The sequence below is a fragment of the Phaethon aethereus genome (genome assembly GCF_964289735.1).
Source record: "Phaethon aethereus genome assembly, chromosome: 3".
NCBI lineage: Eukaryota > Metazoa > Chordata > Aves > Phaethontiformes > Phaethontidae > Phaethon > Phaethon aethereus.
The window spans coordinates 4,415,473-4,432,837 of record NC_138576.1 but is presented as its reverse complement, the minus strand read 5'-3'; the positions used below and the strand labels follow the sequence as shown (position 1 = coordinate 4,432,837).

Here is a 17,365-nt window from a genome sequence, read left to right as displayed (position 1 = left end):
ACTTTGGGACATGGTTTAGTGGTGTTGGGTTGACGGTTGGACTTGATGATCTTAAAGGCCTTTTCCAACCTTAACGATTCTGTGATTCTGTTCTATGATGGGCAAGTAGAGCATGGTATGCTGTTGTGTCACTACCCTGAAGTCTCATGCTGGGAAGGAGCAGCCTGATTTGCCATTCCCTGCTGTCAGCGCTCCATGGGGAGCAGCTCAGTTGCTCAGTGCCTTGAGGCTCTTCTAAAATGTGGGCACAGCGGGCAAGCAGACGCTGGTCATGATACCTTAGTCAGCAGGGGCACCAGGATCAGGATCCCAGATCCTTTCAACATCAGTGCCAACACGTCTGCAGAACCTGCTGAGACTCTGCAGGAGAGCAAGTGTCTGCTCTTTAGTAGGAAGGAAATCCGATGTTGTGGAAAGCAGAGGGTCTACTGCAGGTATTAAGGCATGATTGAGAAACTAAGTGGAGAGATTTGGAGCACAGGGAAGGAAGTTTCCCTGAAATCAAGGAGAGTTTGCCATTTTAATTATAATTACAATAATAACTATAATAATAATGATACTAATAACAACTATAATAATAACAACAATGACAATAACAACAACTATTATTATCAGTTGACTTCAAGGGGAAAGAGGTCAAATGCAGACCCTGGGTCAAAAGTCCATTAAAGTCAATGGGTACACCTATATTAACAAACAGATACCTATATTAGAAATAACAAGCCTTGGCACAGAAACTCGATCACCTCTACTATTTAACTGTCAGTCCATCACAAGCTGTTGTCCAGGCTCAATAGCAAAGTCCAGGACAACTCTCAAACGCTCTGGGAGCTAATAGACTCAGAGAATATTCCCCCTTGGCAGTTTGGATGAGGCCACCCTGAAATGGGGGGTGAGATGATTTAATTTCATGGACATAGGCTGATCCATATCAGCTGGCCTTGCTGCCAGAGAACAGTGCCTGGCATATTTAATTTCTTAATAAACATAGACAATGAAACTAATTGAACAGTTGTCTGGGTATGTCTGCAATGCTAGTGTTGCGGCATCAGTATATGCTTGGAAGGGGAAGGAGATTGTGAATGATTTGAGGAACGAATAACACGCCAAAATGCATCATGGTCAAGCCAAAGAGATATTTTTCTTTTGTTCTTGAAAAGGTGGTGATTGCTGGTAAAAGGAAGACAGGCTACAAGAAAAAAGATGCTGTAGTGAAGACAAGAGATAGACAAGCTGAGGACTCATGTAAGACAAAGTAGGTGCAAATTCACCAGAAGGGCTGTCAGGATTTTAGTATCTTTGGGTGAGAAGTGCGTTCTCATGTCATGTAGTGATGAGACTAGCCAAACACCAGGTACCTGTGCCCTCTCAGCTGCATTCTTCAGAGCTTTGTCTTCCCCTGCAGATCTCGTCATTAAATAATAGAGACAGGAAGAGAGATACAGAAGAATCCAGAAGGTGGTGAGGAGCTGGAGATCATTCCGACTTTAAGCGAAAGGGCTATCCAAAGGATGACTTTTATTTCCACAGATGTCCATGTTTTTCAATGCTATACAGAGAAATCAAAGCTAGAGAAAATAAACTCAAGCGGAAATCTGCATTCAGCTTTCCTTGACAACAGAAAAACTGTAAATATGTAATACTGATTATATTTCCTTATAAGGACTAGACTAATGGACTGAACAAGACCCATGCTGTCGGACATCACTGATGTCTCCCTTCTTTCATGTAGGTTGAGTCAGTAAGACCAAAATTTGAAAACCTGAGGCTCCTAAATGAATATTCTAGCCAGCAACAGCAGGGAGCTTTGCAAAAAAACGTATGTCCACTGCCCTGGAGGTCAGATGCTGTGATGGCAGAAAGCTAGCATGAAAACATTTAGTAGTGTGGAGAAGTAGCAATGGGTCCTTGGTTGACAGTGAACTGGGATAAGAAACAAGTAACTGAACTGCCTCTGTGGGCAAGGCTGGACAAGAGGAGTACATTTCTTTATCTGATCGTTGTGAGGGTTTCCTTTGGTAAAGCCAAGATGCTTTAGTTAGAAGTTGGATATTTTGTGGCTGTTGAAAGCATCAGATAAGTTGGTTAGAATGAAAAAGTTCTGAAAAAGAGGTTCAATGCATACTCTCTTGGAGTATATATTAATTAAAAAAAACCAGTCTTTTTAACCAACTTTTGACATTAGCTTTTGGGGGTACTACCACCACCAGATCTCCATTTTTCTATTTGCTAGAGACTGTCCAAACTCCAACTGGCTCCCAATCTAGCTTTCAGGAATTTTTTTCCTCATTTTACAAATCGATAAAAGTCACAGAGCATGAACACAGCTGTCCAGAAACACACAGACATGTCTCCCCCATAAGACCAGTCTTCCCCCCCTGCTCAGACAACCTTTGTTTAGCACATTTCAAAGCCAGTGGCACCAAAAGCTGAAGGCAAGCAGCTGCTTGGTGGATGCAGCTGGTGGAGTCCAGATTCCTGCAGTCTGGAGCGATAAGACACCTTAAAAAATAAAAGAAGGACTTAATGGATCCACTCAAGGGTGAGGTGGAATCATCAGGAGCCTTTAGAAGGAGAGGGATGGAGCCGACGCATGAGAAAGGAAAAATTCATTAGTGACTTCCACTAATTGCTGTAGATGAGTGGAAATACCCCTACTTACAAAGCCCCCTGCTAGTGATGAGGAGCTAAGCCAGGCCTCCTCCATAACACACTGCTGAAGTTTACTGTCGGAGAAACGTCTTTTATTCAGTGTAAACAGCATCCCGCCGGAGGTCAGAGCCTTGCCGCTGCTGCGTATCCCAAGGTAATACCACTTTAAGCTTCACATAAACTCTTAAACAGTTTCTATCCTAAAACCAGACCGTAGGTGGTACAGTTTTTTACGATATGTTATAATAGTGCAATAAATCTGTTAGCTTAAAATCGAATCTCCGTGGCCTTTTAGAGAAATCATCATTAAATGCAAGGCCCTGTTAATGATGCCATCCCAGTGAAATTGTTTAATCTGCTAGGGGGGTGAAAGGTCACCAAATGAATTTTTTATAATACATCAACTTGACACGCAATAGGGAAAACTGTAATAGATAAAAGCAAAGGAAAAGGGCACTGTCTTCTTCTGATAGGTCAATAGCAGCCAAGAGAGTCACTCATCCACTTTTCCTTCACTACCGTGCTCCTTTTCCATTTAATATGGACACCCAATTAATACCTCAGCACCATAGACAACCTCATTTTAGGTGAATTATAGCAATTTCTTCCCCCTTCTCTGAAATGAAAGTGATCACAATACATCATAGCATTGTGCGAATTAACGTTAATTGATTCGAGTTACCAAGCATTGATGGGCCACTTCTATAATCTGGTCCTTATTGGGAGCTGGAAGGGATGAAGGGAAGATTAGATTGCATCCTCCGTTGCTTTGACGACGGTGGTCACCTGATGGCTTGTTAGACAGTTGTACGCTTGTATTGCCGGCCCCAGTGGGGTCGTCAGTAAACTGGAGTGATGTCCAAACATCATTACACGCTGCTCCGATATTAAAGCAAAGGGATTAGCACCTTATTGCAAGCAACCTGGATTTGTCATTGTGCTGTCGTTATCCAATTTCCAGATGATAATGTGACTGTGGCCTGCGGGCGTGAGGTCCTACAGCCAAACCAAGGGGTGCGTGTGTGTATATAAATATATATACACGTATGCATATATATATGGGCACACATCCCCACAAATACCGAGCACCCAAAGCCATTTAACCCTTTGCTCACCAGGTTCCTGCTAATAAAGCATGTGGAAGAATTTTTCTCCCTTTCCCATCTGATGAACAGCAGCGGTCAAGAGCACGATGCCACAGCAAAACAGGCTGACCTGGGAGCCGACATAGTCATCACTCGCTCAAAAGTTACACCAGCCAAGCTCTGCTGATAGCGATGACACCACTCGTGTTAAATAAGACAGACTGGGGATGGGATCGATCCCTTGGAGACATGTGTGGCAGCTCCTCTCTGCCATATGCATGTCTCATGTAAATCATCGCTTTCACCCCAGGTCGCGTTAATTGCTAAGGGGGAAAATGGATCCATACGTGACATGAGCAAGGCAGGTTTTGTTTGGCAGCGCTGGGGTACCAGAGCTGGGACCAGGTCTCTTTCCAGTCCCCAAAAAAGATGATGGGGACAAACCTGGCTTTCCTGCATGTGTCCGAGCATCTGTGTCTTCTGCGGGAACACCAGGGAATTGGGGAAAGCTCCTCTTGAGCTGATCCCCTGAATTTTTAACTGAGGTTTAAATGTAATAACAAAACCCCTCAATTTCAAAGACCCACGCTGGTGTGGAGAATATATGGTAACATATACCTCCTTCCAGAGACCTGCAACGTCCCGCACTCTTTTTCCTGAGTCTCTCAGACCCTCTTTATCTTTTGCCTCTTCTGTTTTCTCCTGCTCTCCTTTAACCTTTCCTACCTCCCACTCCCTTCCTGCAGAGAAACCAGATGGGTTTTGGAAGCCCATTGCCAGAGCAAGCTGTAGTTTCCACCACAGTTACAGTAGGGACAGGACTTCTAATTGCCTGAACCTTGCAATTCACAGGTGTCGTTTTTGAGTGGGACTGGCAAATTGTAGATAGGTTTACCATGTGCAGTAGATACTAACATAAATGTAGTTTAAAATAAGGCTCAAGAGGGGGAATGGGTAGTCAGTGACAGACCCTTTAACTCTTACACTGCCAGAAGTGTTCCAGTCCAGGAGAGCAGTGGTGAAATACTATCATCATCTGATTTGTGGTGGTAAAATGAAGCTCCATGGCTGTTGTCTAGAAGGGTAGTTTGGAGATTTGTTTGAAAAATTGCAAGGGAAATACTGGCTTCACACAAGGTTCATATACAAAGGGGAAGATAATTTTGACTGTTTGTTTTTTCTTCCCTCAAAGACAGATGCTCAATCTTATGAACAGACATCATTGTAATGTCTATATTTAGTACTAATGTCTATTAGTACTGCTATAATTAGCAGTAATCTATATTGTGGCACTACCTTCAACCTCCATGGGTAATTCATGTACCTATTCTGCAAGGTATACTTTGTGTTTATTTGGAACAGTCCCTGAATGAAAAGCATTTCTGCTTAACAGAATTAATTCTGCCGTTTAATTCCTCTACTGACCATGGATGGGGGCCACAAGATAGCTCCTCAATTTCCCCACTCTGAATTCAACTCAAAGAAAAATGCTAAAGTAGCAAAACTGGAGTCTAACATCTACGTAGTCAAAGATGTTCTGTGACATCATCATCACTGGTATGACTGTGACTTCCTGGCATCACCAAGATGCTGATAGTCCCGTTTTGATGCCCTTTCAGTTCCTGGATTTTCTGCTAAAATTGCCACCAGAAGCAAAAAATCATCAAAAACTTCACCTCTGGGATCTGGAATTGTTTCCCTCAAACTATTTTCACACATAGGCCTCCATTGCCACCATGTGCCATGCAGAAAGTTCTGTCTGAGTCTCTGAGTTCTTGATTACCATCTACTACTTGTTGATAGATCCTGCAACTACCTAGTTTCCCAATTTGAAAAGAAATATGAATTGAGAATAAAATAGTGAAATTCATCCTAATTCCTCAAGTGGAATATGATTACACAGTTTTATATGACATAACACTGTTTATACATGTATTAGCTTCCACTTTATTCTGCTGAAGTTTCTTATCCCATCACTCCTATAAATAGCCCATTTACAGAATGCCACTCCTCAGATTAGAAACTGTCAAGGTTTCACTGTAAATTTGTTCATGTGTACTATTCCACAGTTTTACTAAACTGCTACATGACATGTTGGCCAAAAATAGGTCTCAGCTATTCCCAAACTATGAAAATTTTTTTTTTTTAATTCAGAATATTGCTTTGGCCATGCGGGGAAAAAAAAAAAAATCCACAAAATAGAGTGGTGCTGAATGGGAACTGGTCTTCTTCCAGTTCTACAGGTAGGGTCTTCCAGTTTATTCTCTGAGGAGGAACCTTCTTCTATTTGTAAATGCAAATTTACCTCTTGACACTTTACAGATATTTGTTCCTGTGCTGTCATTGTCCATTAATGTCTAGAGCTTCCTCTCTGGTATTTACTTTTCCAACATATTTTCATGGATAGGATGATATCTCCCCTCACCCTTGCTTTGCCAAGTTAAATAAATCAAGCTCTTTTATTCCTTACATCTTAAAATGAACTCCATTTCCATGATCATCTTAAATGTCCTTCCTTGTATCTCCTTGCACTGAGTTTGTCTTTTTCGTACATCAAAAAGCAGAATGGTACATGTTACTGAAAAACATACCCTCTATGGTGTCCCTATGAACATCTGACTTAAAATTACGTAACCTTAATTTTAAGGAGCTTTTAAGCTTACGGTTTAAGCTCCTGAGTACCGCCATTGCCACATCTTTACTTCAGGGGTATGCGACAGCTAAAACCTGATAGAGCCTCAAGTGCTGCAATAGCCACAGCCTTGAGGTCACAATTTTTATCATCCTGCCTTTGCCTGTGCACTGGAGGAAAAGTTGAATCCCTACATAGGAAAATTGTCATCTCCCTTTTTTAAAACCCCGTGCAATTCCCTGTATGCCTGAAACCTGCACAAAGGTTACCAAACCCAAGCACTTTGGGGTTAGGATGTGTCAGAATTAATCTAGCTTGCACTTCCAACCCTGCCTGCCTGCGTCTATGTCGTGTGACATAGCGAATTAGTAGTAATTTCTCATTTAGTCCTCTGCATGGGTATTGCTGTCTGACTGAGCAGTTCTTTGATGATTTGTTCACTTTTATTGCTTGCTGTGAGTCTCAAACTCTCATTATTTCCTGCATGCACACTGTTTTTCACATGCTACCCCAAACCTAACTCTAAATAAAAAAAGGTTAAGTCTGCAAATTTCAGTTTATATCAGGTTAAAGGTCCATCAAGAAGTACCCTGCACTAGTGTGGGGACATGGACTAAATGGCTTCTGGATGACTGTTCAGCTTTGTATTTCTGATTTTGTATAAAGGCACCTGCACAAACACATACAATACATTTGCTGCTGTGTTCTCTTGTTCTTTCATTTTTATATTTATATTGATATTGGGAAAACTTTGCAAAACAGAGACTTCTATCTGTAAATACATTGCAATATATATTAACACAGACATTCATAGAAAGATAAAGCCATGTGGTAGTCATCTCCCCGATTCTCCAGCTGTACATGACTATTGCAGTCACAGCAATCACCTCTGTCTTTCCTTGACAAACCAATGAGCCATGCTTGAAGTGACCCTAACAAAGGAGTTAAATTAAAATCATGTAGAAAAAGCATTTCAAATCGTAACAGAGAAGTCATTGTTTTTAAAGGCTTGCCAATGAGATATACAGACTTACTGCCTCGCTACCCGACCACAGCAAGGTTTCCAAGGCTCCCTTCAGCCTCACTGTCCTGGGCTGCAAAGGTGAACACCCAAGTCTCTGCTGATCAATGATCTTTTTGTTGTTGTCTTGGTGCAAGAGGAGACACTAGTCTGAAACTGCGGGGAGACCAGCCTGGCAGGGGTGCAGGTTCTGTGTACATCTGAAAGCCTGGTTAGATTTTGCTCGACTTCAGGGGTGAAAATATTTTTCTTTTCCTTCCACAGAAAAATACAAGGGAATACTTAACCTCACTTGTGATCCCAGCCCCATTATCCTTGCCTGTGCTAGCATGTACTGCCTACAGAGAGACAGATAGGCAGTGGGGATACTACATGTCCCAACTGGAAAGCCCTGATTTCATTTCACAAGTTATCTGTGGCCTTATTACATCAGAAACGTCAGTCAATGAGTAATTCCAGAAAAGCTATGACTGATGGGGAGCAATAAATAACACTGCAGAGGAGCCCAAGCAGCTGAGGGTGGCTGAGCCCTGAGCTGGTCCTATGACCTGGTGATGCTAGTATTCTCTTGAATTTACGTCCCAGGTCTTCCCCTGCTGGGATGGTCAATCTATGGCTCCTGTCTAGGCACCTGTCCTGATCCTCTCTGCTTTGATTGGTTTCACAGATGCACAGAAGACAAACCCCAGCTGGGAGAGCAGCCCCAGTGTGGAGAAGATGTCATCCGTGGCTGAAAAAAGGCAGCCACAAGGTTTCTTCCCTGGCACACAGAAGAGGGTGGTCCTCTCCTTTAGGTGATCTGCTTCCCTCCCATGATGTTACACTGATGCATCCAGGATCTTACAGGAATTTAATTCAGGTTCTGCTGAACTTTTACTCTAAAAAATCTATACCTTGTTCCTTTCCCATATTGTTGCCCTTTTGTGCTGATCACCAGAACATCATGGACACACTGAATGAGGGACTCCATACCTGTCATACTGCAGGCTATGGCATGTTCGGGATGGCATCATATGGTAACATTTCCTATCACAGTCCGTAAAACTTCCCACAACATTTATTTGCTGTCCCATTTTTTCCTACATTTGTCCTACATCATAACACAAAAACTCCCACAGACAATAGTGATGTTAGTTCTTCTGATAAAAAATAGTGTATATCTTCTAGAGTTTGCCCTGATTTAAGATTTAATCTTGCAAATTATAATTTCCCACTGTGCCTAATATAACACTACAAAACAAAACAAAACAAAGATTCCTATGGTCACAGAGCAGTGTCTTTGCTGTGGGTGCCTCACTACCAAAGCCACACAGTGCTTAGTAGAAAAGTTAAGTGTGTGAAGCGTAGTTTGTATCACTAGCAGCCAACAGACATCAGGATGGTACAGGGGTCAATGGTAAATGTCAGAGGATATGGTATTAATTAGAGAAAATAAGTCTTAGACAAATCCAATATCTTTCTTGCATAGATGGAATATGCTTATACTTGGGTAAGGCTCAGTAGAGCACAACATCAAAAAATAACATTATGCAATATCAAGAGAGTACACAATAAGGTTGCCAAACATCAAATCCCATGTCCCCTATTAAAAACAGATGGGATATTACCTTTTTCATATTTCCCATATGCTTTTAATAGAGATTCAGGATCTGAGGCTGAAATACACTGCTGTCTGCTCCCTTCCCAGCCTTGCTCCTCACAGCCTTCTTTGCAGATAAGGGCTGGCATCTGGGCCATGCAAACAGTGGCTGCAAGAGACTGAAAAGAGCAAGGCAGGGACAGAGGAAGGAAGGACAGAAAGGGTTGGTTGTTGTTGTGGAGGAGAGGAAAAAAATGACCTTTGAAAACTGAGCCTTGGTACCGAACATCAATAAAAGATTAGTAGGTAAAAAACTGACCAAGAACTTGGTAATTGACAGAGCTCAAAGGTAGGTCCCACTGGGAAATCATTATGAAGTAAAGGGGTGCCCTGTGGTGTTCTGTCAAAATCAGCTGCTGGCCTGACGTTATATCTACATCAAGAAACAAATATAAAGATAAAATGTACGGAAGGGTTGGTGGGCTGATAAATTACGGAGAGAACAGTCAAACACGGGCACCTAGGTCATGTGATGTGTTGGATCTGGGCAAGCAAACTGGGTGGATTGGGTCCTGGAAAGTTAGAACTGAAAAGGAATTCGAGAATACAGAGAGCAAACAGACGATTGTGAGCTGTCCTATTTCTGTGGAAAAATGGGCTAATGGGATCACTGAATTCTGCCAGTAGAAAATGGGATTTAGTACCACTTTTGTATATGGCACTGATATGAAGGAAAACTGATGGCTTTTCAGACATACACACTTCAAAAGGATTCAGAAAACAGAGACAGAGGAGGAAAGCAACACTCTCCAGAACTCAAAGCTTTCAATTTATTAAAAAGCAGACATCTAAGTGATTCGATTACTCTGGAGGTATCTGGAGGAGGAGGAAGAATCAATGCCCAGAAACTCACTGATGTAACAACAAAAGAAAGAACACAAAACTCTCACAGAAAGCTGGAGGCAGAGAGAAAGTGAGCAAGTACTTGTGACAGCAGAAACCAGGATAGCATCCAACATCTAGGCACACATTCAGGTAGTACTGGATGTGTCCAGCTCTTGTATCTTCAAAACCAGATGGTTTTCTAGAATTTTAGCCAAAAAGAAAGGTCAACACTGAGGTATCCAAGCAAGCAACAGTGGCCTGTGTCATGCAGGAGATTGAAGTAGAAGATTAAACAGTCCTTTCTGGTCTTAAAGTTTAAAAGTATGTGAATGAGGGTTTAGACCTGCAAGTTAGTTTAGGCAACAACCCGTCATTCATAACACACCTCTGGTGCTACATCAATTTATAAATATTTGTAGATTTAATTGTTTAAAATTTAAGAGTTATTGTAGTCTGAACTTCTTTAGAAACATTGACTTTACAAGACAAACATCCAGGAACTCTGTTCCTGGTTTAAAGCATGAGGACACCTCTGCATTACAGAGATCTATGAGCATCAGAAGAATAACACGTAATTCACTCAGGAGTCCAGTTAGTATTTGGGCATAGATCTGTCTTGGAAACTTTACAATGTGTTTCACCATGGTTAGTCATATTTCAGTCAATGGAGAACTTACTCCCTATCTTAATAAGCAGAAGGAGTGGTAAAATTTCCTCACTACATTTAAATCAGTATCCACATCTGCTAACACTGCAGCTGGTACTTACCTGTTGTTATCTTCTGCTGGAAATGGTAAGGCAGGCTGAGTCACCATTAAAGTATCAATTGGCAAGCCAAGGCCTCTCTGAAGGTCTCCAGTCTGATGAGTGTCGATAATTGTTCTTGCCAAGCTCATTAAGCTGTCATTTCTCAACTCATTTCTTGGATGGCCTGGTGGATCACTCAGTTCAATGATCAGCACTCTTGATGGACCAGACATAGCAGATGGCTGCAGAGCTCGAGTGCTCACTGGTCCTCTCCCCACTCTCTGTGAGCTAGACCTGCTATGAAAGACCGTGCAAAATGCCATGTTAGGGCAATGGTATCGCTTTTTGTTAGCATTGGCTGAGATTACCTTCAACGTGCTTTCTCCTCCCAGCACATGATGGACTACTCGGACTTCATCATAACCAACCTTCAAGAAATCAGCTAACCGACGTATTATACTTGCTTCACCCTCTTCCCCAACAACATCAGTTACAGTGAAAGCCACAAGAAGGGAAAGGCCAGTGACTATTTCTACAGGTTCCTTCTCATGCAGGAGAACATAGAGAAGATTGTCCTCAAAGCTAAAGTAATTGGCTCCTGCCCCTTCATTCAGTGAGAAAGAAGATGGGGTTGGAGAGATGTATTTCCCTTGAATGAAAACACGAAGGCTGAGTGGTTCATCGTAGAATATAGCAAGGGGCAGTCTGGTTGTATTTTGGCCACTGAGGAGGTAGAGTCTGAAAGTCAGTGGTGCTAGGTCTGGGAAGCAAATCGTAGTGAGTTTGGTGGATGGCAACACAGAAAAGAAAGTAGAACGATGTTCTGCAGGATAACATGATGCATGTGAAGTTGCATCACTGAAAGTGTCCATAAAGCTGCCAGTCATTGCAACCACTGGAAATAGTCTCTGGCTGACCATGCTGGGGTCCAAGTTTTCTAGGATGACAAGTGCATGATCTGTCTGTTTGCAGAAGTAGCTTTGGACTGAGGGCTTGAAGGTACACTTGCTGTCATCTCTGTAAATTCCTGGAAGGGAATAGAGGGTGATGGGGAGAGGAAAAAAAAATTAATTGTTTCAGACATCATCTCAACTGTTTGTGGTATAGCTGCTTATCTTCCCATTCTGTGCTCAAAGTCACTTTCGTTGGTGCTAAAGTTTTACACAGTTTTTAGAGAAGCCTGGACACTAAGAGATATTAAATAAGTAGAAACCACATCTACCTCAAGAAGTACTTGAGTTGAAAATGGTTGAAGACCAGGGATGAATGACAGAGAAACACCATATACATTTGCCCTGTTTTTCTAGATATCAAATTATGGCCACTGTTGAAAGAGCAGGCACGTTAGATGGACCTTTGGTCTGACCCAATAATATGTCCCTGTGTCCTTGTGTCTTCTACATTCTCCTAGTTCTAAGCCTGTAGCAGGGAGAAAAATCAGAGCATGATTGCAATTCTTTGGAAAGGTAATTTAACTTCACATGAAGCTCTTTGATCCCACTCACAGGGATTGTACCTCAAATAAAAAAAATAGAAAGGACCAGAACATCACTAATCTACGTCGGTGGTGAACTGCTGCACTGAATTTTAGAGCTAGAAGAAAACATGAGATTCAGACACCTACAAATAGCAGAGATCCTTACATGTACTCCAACTGTCTAAGCTCCCATTGCAGTCAGTGGAGATCTGTAGTTTAAATTGTTCGCCCACAGGCAGGTATCTGACACGTGACACAGGGTCTACAGAAGACCTATGCCCTTCAAGGGTGGCAGCTGGAGGTGTGCTGGCATACCCCCCAGCACCTGAAATCACACTAGACACACATTTATGGTAACTGAAGCACTCCCAATTCCCCAGCCATAAACACAGACAATGCAGTTTAAGAAAACAATGAAGTTCCTCTAAAATATCTCTGTTTTGTCAGCTGGTTTGCCCTTTACAATCTTCTGACTTTAGTGGCCAGAGGTAGGATCCTGTCACCTAAACGCGAGTGCATAATGTCATCTGAACTTCTTAGGGTAGCTACAACATCTGTAGATGTAACACATGATCCAGGGGAGTACAAAAACCACTTTAGATTACACTTTTTGTATTCTTTCACTGGGTATGGCAGGAATTAAGACACTTCCATGTATGTCAGAATTTGCCACCAAATCCCATCCTAAGTGTCTGTGGAGACAAGTCAAGAGGATCCTTTTATGGAAGGGTCTATACAGAAGAAATGTAATCCATACAGTCTTCTGAGTTAGGGTATGTTCCATCTGACCAAATATAGGTCTATACTTTAAGACGAGAGAAATTGTGCCTTAGGCTATAATGATGAGATCATCACTGATTATAAAGAGAGAATAAAAGTAAATGAGTTGAGATATAAGCACCAAAAACATAAACGTTTCTGCCTGGAGCATCTTAGGCAAAGATGTGTGTTTTTGTTTTTCCTTCCCCTCTTCAAAATAAAATCAAAAGAGGAATTTGCTGCTGTAACCAGCTCCTTCCCTCCCCAAGCCTGCTCCTTCCCTGGTTAGCTGTGCTCATGAACATTTTAGGCAAAGCAAGGCCAATGTCTAAACTAACTGTGCACTCCTATTCAGCAACTTAAAGGATGTGCATGTAGATCAGCAGTGCCTGGTGCTAATGAAAAAAAGAAAGGGACAGCAACATCCTTGAGAGTAACAAATTTTGGATTAACAAAAAGGCATTCCCCTTATCAAGGAAACATTATAAATGTGGAACTCACTGCTCGAAGAAAGTAACAGACCCCTGGAAAAGGAACGAACTGTGAGAAATCAGCTCTGCTTATAGTTACATCTCAATGCCGGGATCCTGTGGACACTTACTCATGACTTATTGCAAGGGGATTCCTCAAAGCAGACCGCTACCCAGCTCCGCGAGCATTTCCCAGAATGAGCTCTCGCTTTGCACATCACCGAGGAAAGCAATGAAATTACATAAATGTCAAGCTCTGCTCAGGGAGGAGGTCCAAGCCAGATAAGATCTGTGCAAAAGCCCCTATTTTTAGACACCAGCTCACAATTTTCTTTTCCTTTTTCTTGCCTTTCCCTTTTTTTTGCTTTATCAGCGTAAGTATTTTGCTATCGGCATGTGCTGGGGGCAAAGGGAGAGGGAGCAGCAACTCCGTTCAGAAGGAGAGGTGGAAATGCTGCGCTCGGAGACATTTGGTATTGTCCTGGAGCGCTGGGAGGACGCAGCCCGCAGCAGGCAGCCAGCCCACAACGGCTGACAGACCTCATCCCAGAACCCCCCCACCTCCCCCCGGTGACATTTCTCTTGTCTACGGATGGGATTTGCTGGTATTTTGTGATTTCCCAGGACTTGCCTTCGCCCTGCCTGCCTTGCAAAGCAGGTTTGCTTGGTTTCCTGTACACACACACCCATGCACACACACATATCGTTGCCTGTCTCCTTCCAAATGGCCTTATCTGCCAGTCACAATTTCTGCAGCCTGCAATTTCGATCACTTTTAAATGAAACCCATGCTGGCCTTAGTAATCATAATGTCATTTACAATTTACCACAAAACACGTTTATTTAGTTAGTAGCACATAGGAGAAAGAGAACTCCATATGAACTCGCCGCTGAAGCCCTAATCTGATTATTTCCTCATGAAAATCCAAGCAGGGGTGCTTGTAAGAGGGGTCTGAGAGGAGAAGGAAAAAGTGAGTCCTGGCCACAGCTGACTCTCATAATCAATGCGAATAGATAAGTGACGTGGTGTGTCAGGGCCAGCAGCTAATCTGCCCCGGGGCTTTCCTCTAAAAAAGGCCAGAGTGGACAGGACTTAATAAATACTGAGTGACCACTGAATATTGAGCTGACATGTGCTATTTACGTTGGCAATGAACAATAACAGTGATAAATTCCAGAAGCATCCCCCTGCGATGGATGAAATTACATTAAACAGGTTATATGTGTATGTGCACGTTTGCACACACACGTGTGTGCGAGGGAGAAAAAAAACAGGGAAAAAAGAAAGAGAAACCTGGCACGAGTGAGTCAGAGGGAGACTCTGGAAACGGGTGGGAAAGATGAAGATGTTCATATCTGTAGCAATGGGTGCACAGGCGAGGCCGAGTGTGGCGCCGGGAGCTGCGCGCACCTCGGCAGAGGACGAGGGCAAGGGTGTGTTCGGCGCTTGCACAAGCACGTGTGCCGTGCGTGTGTCCCGCTCGGCGCACGAAAGAGGGAGGAATAATACACGGAGAGTGTGCGTGTCCACCCTCTGCGGCTTTTTCCTCGGCCTCGGAGAGCAGACCTCGCTTTCCGCGGATTCCCCCATCATCAAGTCCGGTTTATTATTTAATTAGATACACGCACACACACATAGGCACGCAAACGTATGTATTTATATGAGATTTTAGCACTCAGGTTGCTTCTAGGGCTCCTGACAAATATTAACTTTGTGTCAATATTTGTCCTTCCTGTCGTGAAATGAGGATTTTCCACCTCATTTCACAGTTGAAAAGAAAAATGCGCCGAGGGGGTCCTCTTTGCTTAGGAAAAAAAAACTCCACAAACAACAACATCTCATATCCTTTATTTAGAAAAATGGAGCAGGAGGGAAGGAGGGAAGAGTATTTTTAAAATAGATGTTTTGACTTAAAGGCACATAGAGTCCTTTGCAAGTCTCCTGCCTTTTCCCTAGTTCCCCAATGCCAAATAAATAAAATAAAATAAAATAAGTTCTACATTTAAAATTGAATGAAATACATCAACATTAATGATTTTCCCCTTCAGGTTAACACCACCATTTCCTTCAATAATTTTTACCCATTTCATGATAGATTTCACAATTCACGGTACAAGGAAAAATATGGTGTTTTGTTGACAAAAACAAAAGGCACCAGGTTTTTATCAAAATAAAATAAATCTCCCACAATTTTCTTTCCATCTGACTGGATTTGCCCGTCAGTTATTTCTAATTTAACTACAATTATAGCTACAAAAATATAAAACTGAGTAGGGGAAGAAGGAGGAGGGGAGAGATAAATGGGACACTGTTTAGAAATTGCGATTCATTGGCCTTGGGCTGGCCAGCACATATCTTTGCTGAGGGGGAAATATTCATCAGCATTAACTGTTCCTTTTGACCTGCTGACATTCAAATGTGAAATAAAAAAAAAAAAAAAAAAGGGGGCCCAGCAATAGGACCTTAGAAATCTGGCGAAGGTAGATTATTCTGAGGTCAGTCCTTTTTGCTATACAAAGGATTTTCTATGTTTCTTGAGTTCACATGTTCCCCGTAAATAATTTTGGCCCCGATTCTCCTGTCTGATCCCTGGACAGGGTCCTGGTGCCTCGGCACTCATCCTCGCAAAGGCACTCATCCTTTGAAAGCGATGTCTCTGCAGACACGGGTCTTGTAAATCTTTATGTAGGTAAGAGAATACAAGCCCGTCAACTCCCGCGGATGCTGAGACGGGGCATCTCCCATCATTTTTAGAAATCCCATTGACTAAATTAAATTAGGGATCTCACTCAGCTGAGTTTACCGGTGTTCCTGTGGGGGATAAACACACAGATACGCGATACCACGTAACTTACTTGCGGCGGGTTTCTCATGAGGTATGTGTTGGGAACACACATATAGGAACGCACGGTGGCGTGTGTGCTTGCTTATGTATTTGTGTACGTGTGCGTGTGAGATGCACATGCATAAATATGTACTTATAGCAAGGATTGTGCAAACAAACATGGAGTGATTGCTTTAGGCTGTCAACTCTTTCTTTTAAAGAAAATTATGTTAGAAGGAAACGAGTCTCATAAGATCACACTGTGTGGGTTTTAATGCTCTCCTGTTTATTGTTCCTCCATAAAAAACATTGAACACCCTGGCCAATTTCAGTCACATTTGAGGACCGAAAGATACCGCGTTCCTACAAGTTTTGTAAAAGTAGGTGCCCAAGTAGAGAAAAGACAGTTATTAGTGCTTCCTCTGAAGGGAAGTCCGTAGTATAAACTCACTCTTATTATACATCACAGGATCTGAATTGACCCTTCCCTTTCACATACAAATCCATAGAAAAACAGGTGAAGTACGTGAAATATTTGCTCTTGCATTCATTGTTTACATGCATTGATATGGCCCCACACATTGCTAGTATTTATTCACTGTGAAATCAAGCATTATTTGCATCTTTCATATAGTTACATATTTTTATGCTAGCACCAACCCTTCAGAGCTCCCCCATGTCGAAGAGGTAAGGTCCATAGGTTACAGTTGACAGAATATCCTTCCAACTTATGAACAAAAAATTGCAGTTTTCCAGTTCCCAGAGACTATAGTAATAACTCTTTCCTGACCTTAAGGCATAAGTGCAGAAGTAAAGTCTTAACAAGAGAGACCAGAAGCGCACTGAGGCGAGGATGCTGTCCAACAGTGATCAGAAAGAGTCATCTAGAAAGAGTGTGGGAACAGAGCATGCATATAGCAATGTTCACCCAAAATGCTCCTCAAGCTTTCAGTGATTCACAGGCCAGGAACTTCTTGAGTCAGAGAGACCATCTTTGGTCTTTCTGTTGGAGAGAAAATATCACACCTGTCTCACAAAACTGCAAAAAGCTGGGGAGGAGAATAAGCTAGCTTGGAGAATATATCTTGAGCCCACTCAAAGGAGATGGGTCAGTAAATCTGAAGCGCCTTTTAGTGAGGTTGCCCAGCCCAGGCCTTGTTTCATGGTTGAATTAAGGGATGTTACTTATAGTGCCACAGAACTTCTCAAATGTCCTGCTGCCAGCACAAGGTG

At 42.4% G+C, this 17,365-nt stretch overlaps 1 protein-coding gene across 1 annotated transcript in view; it reads right to left on the bottom strand.

Moving 5' to 3' along the window:
* PKHD1 (PKHD1 ciliary IPT domain containing fibrocystin/polyductin) overlaps positions 1-17,365 on the bottom strand; it is a gene marked incomplete at both ends in the record, with an annotated part of 271,978 nt that overhangs the window by 17,244 nt on the left and 237,369 nt on the right. The window contains one exon of the mRNA XM_081997989.1: positions 10,623-11,628. Within this exon, the coding sequence (XP_081854115.1) occupies positions 10,623-11,628 (1,006 nt within the window). The remainder of the gene's footprint in view (positions 1-10,622; positions 11,629-17,365) is intronic.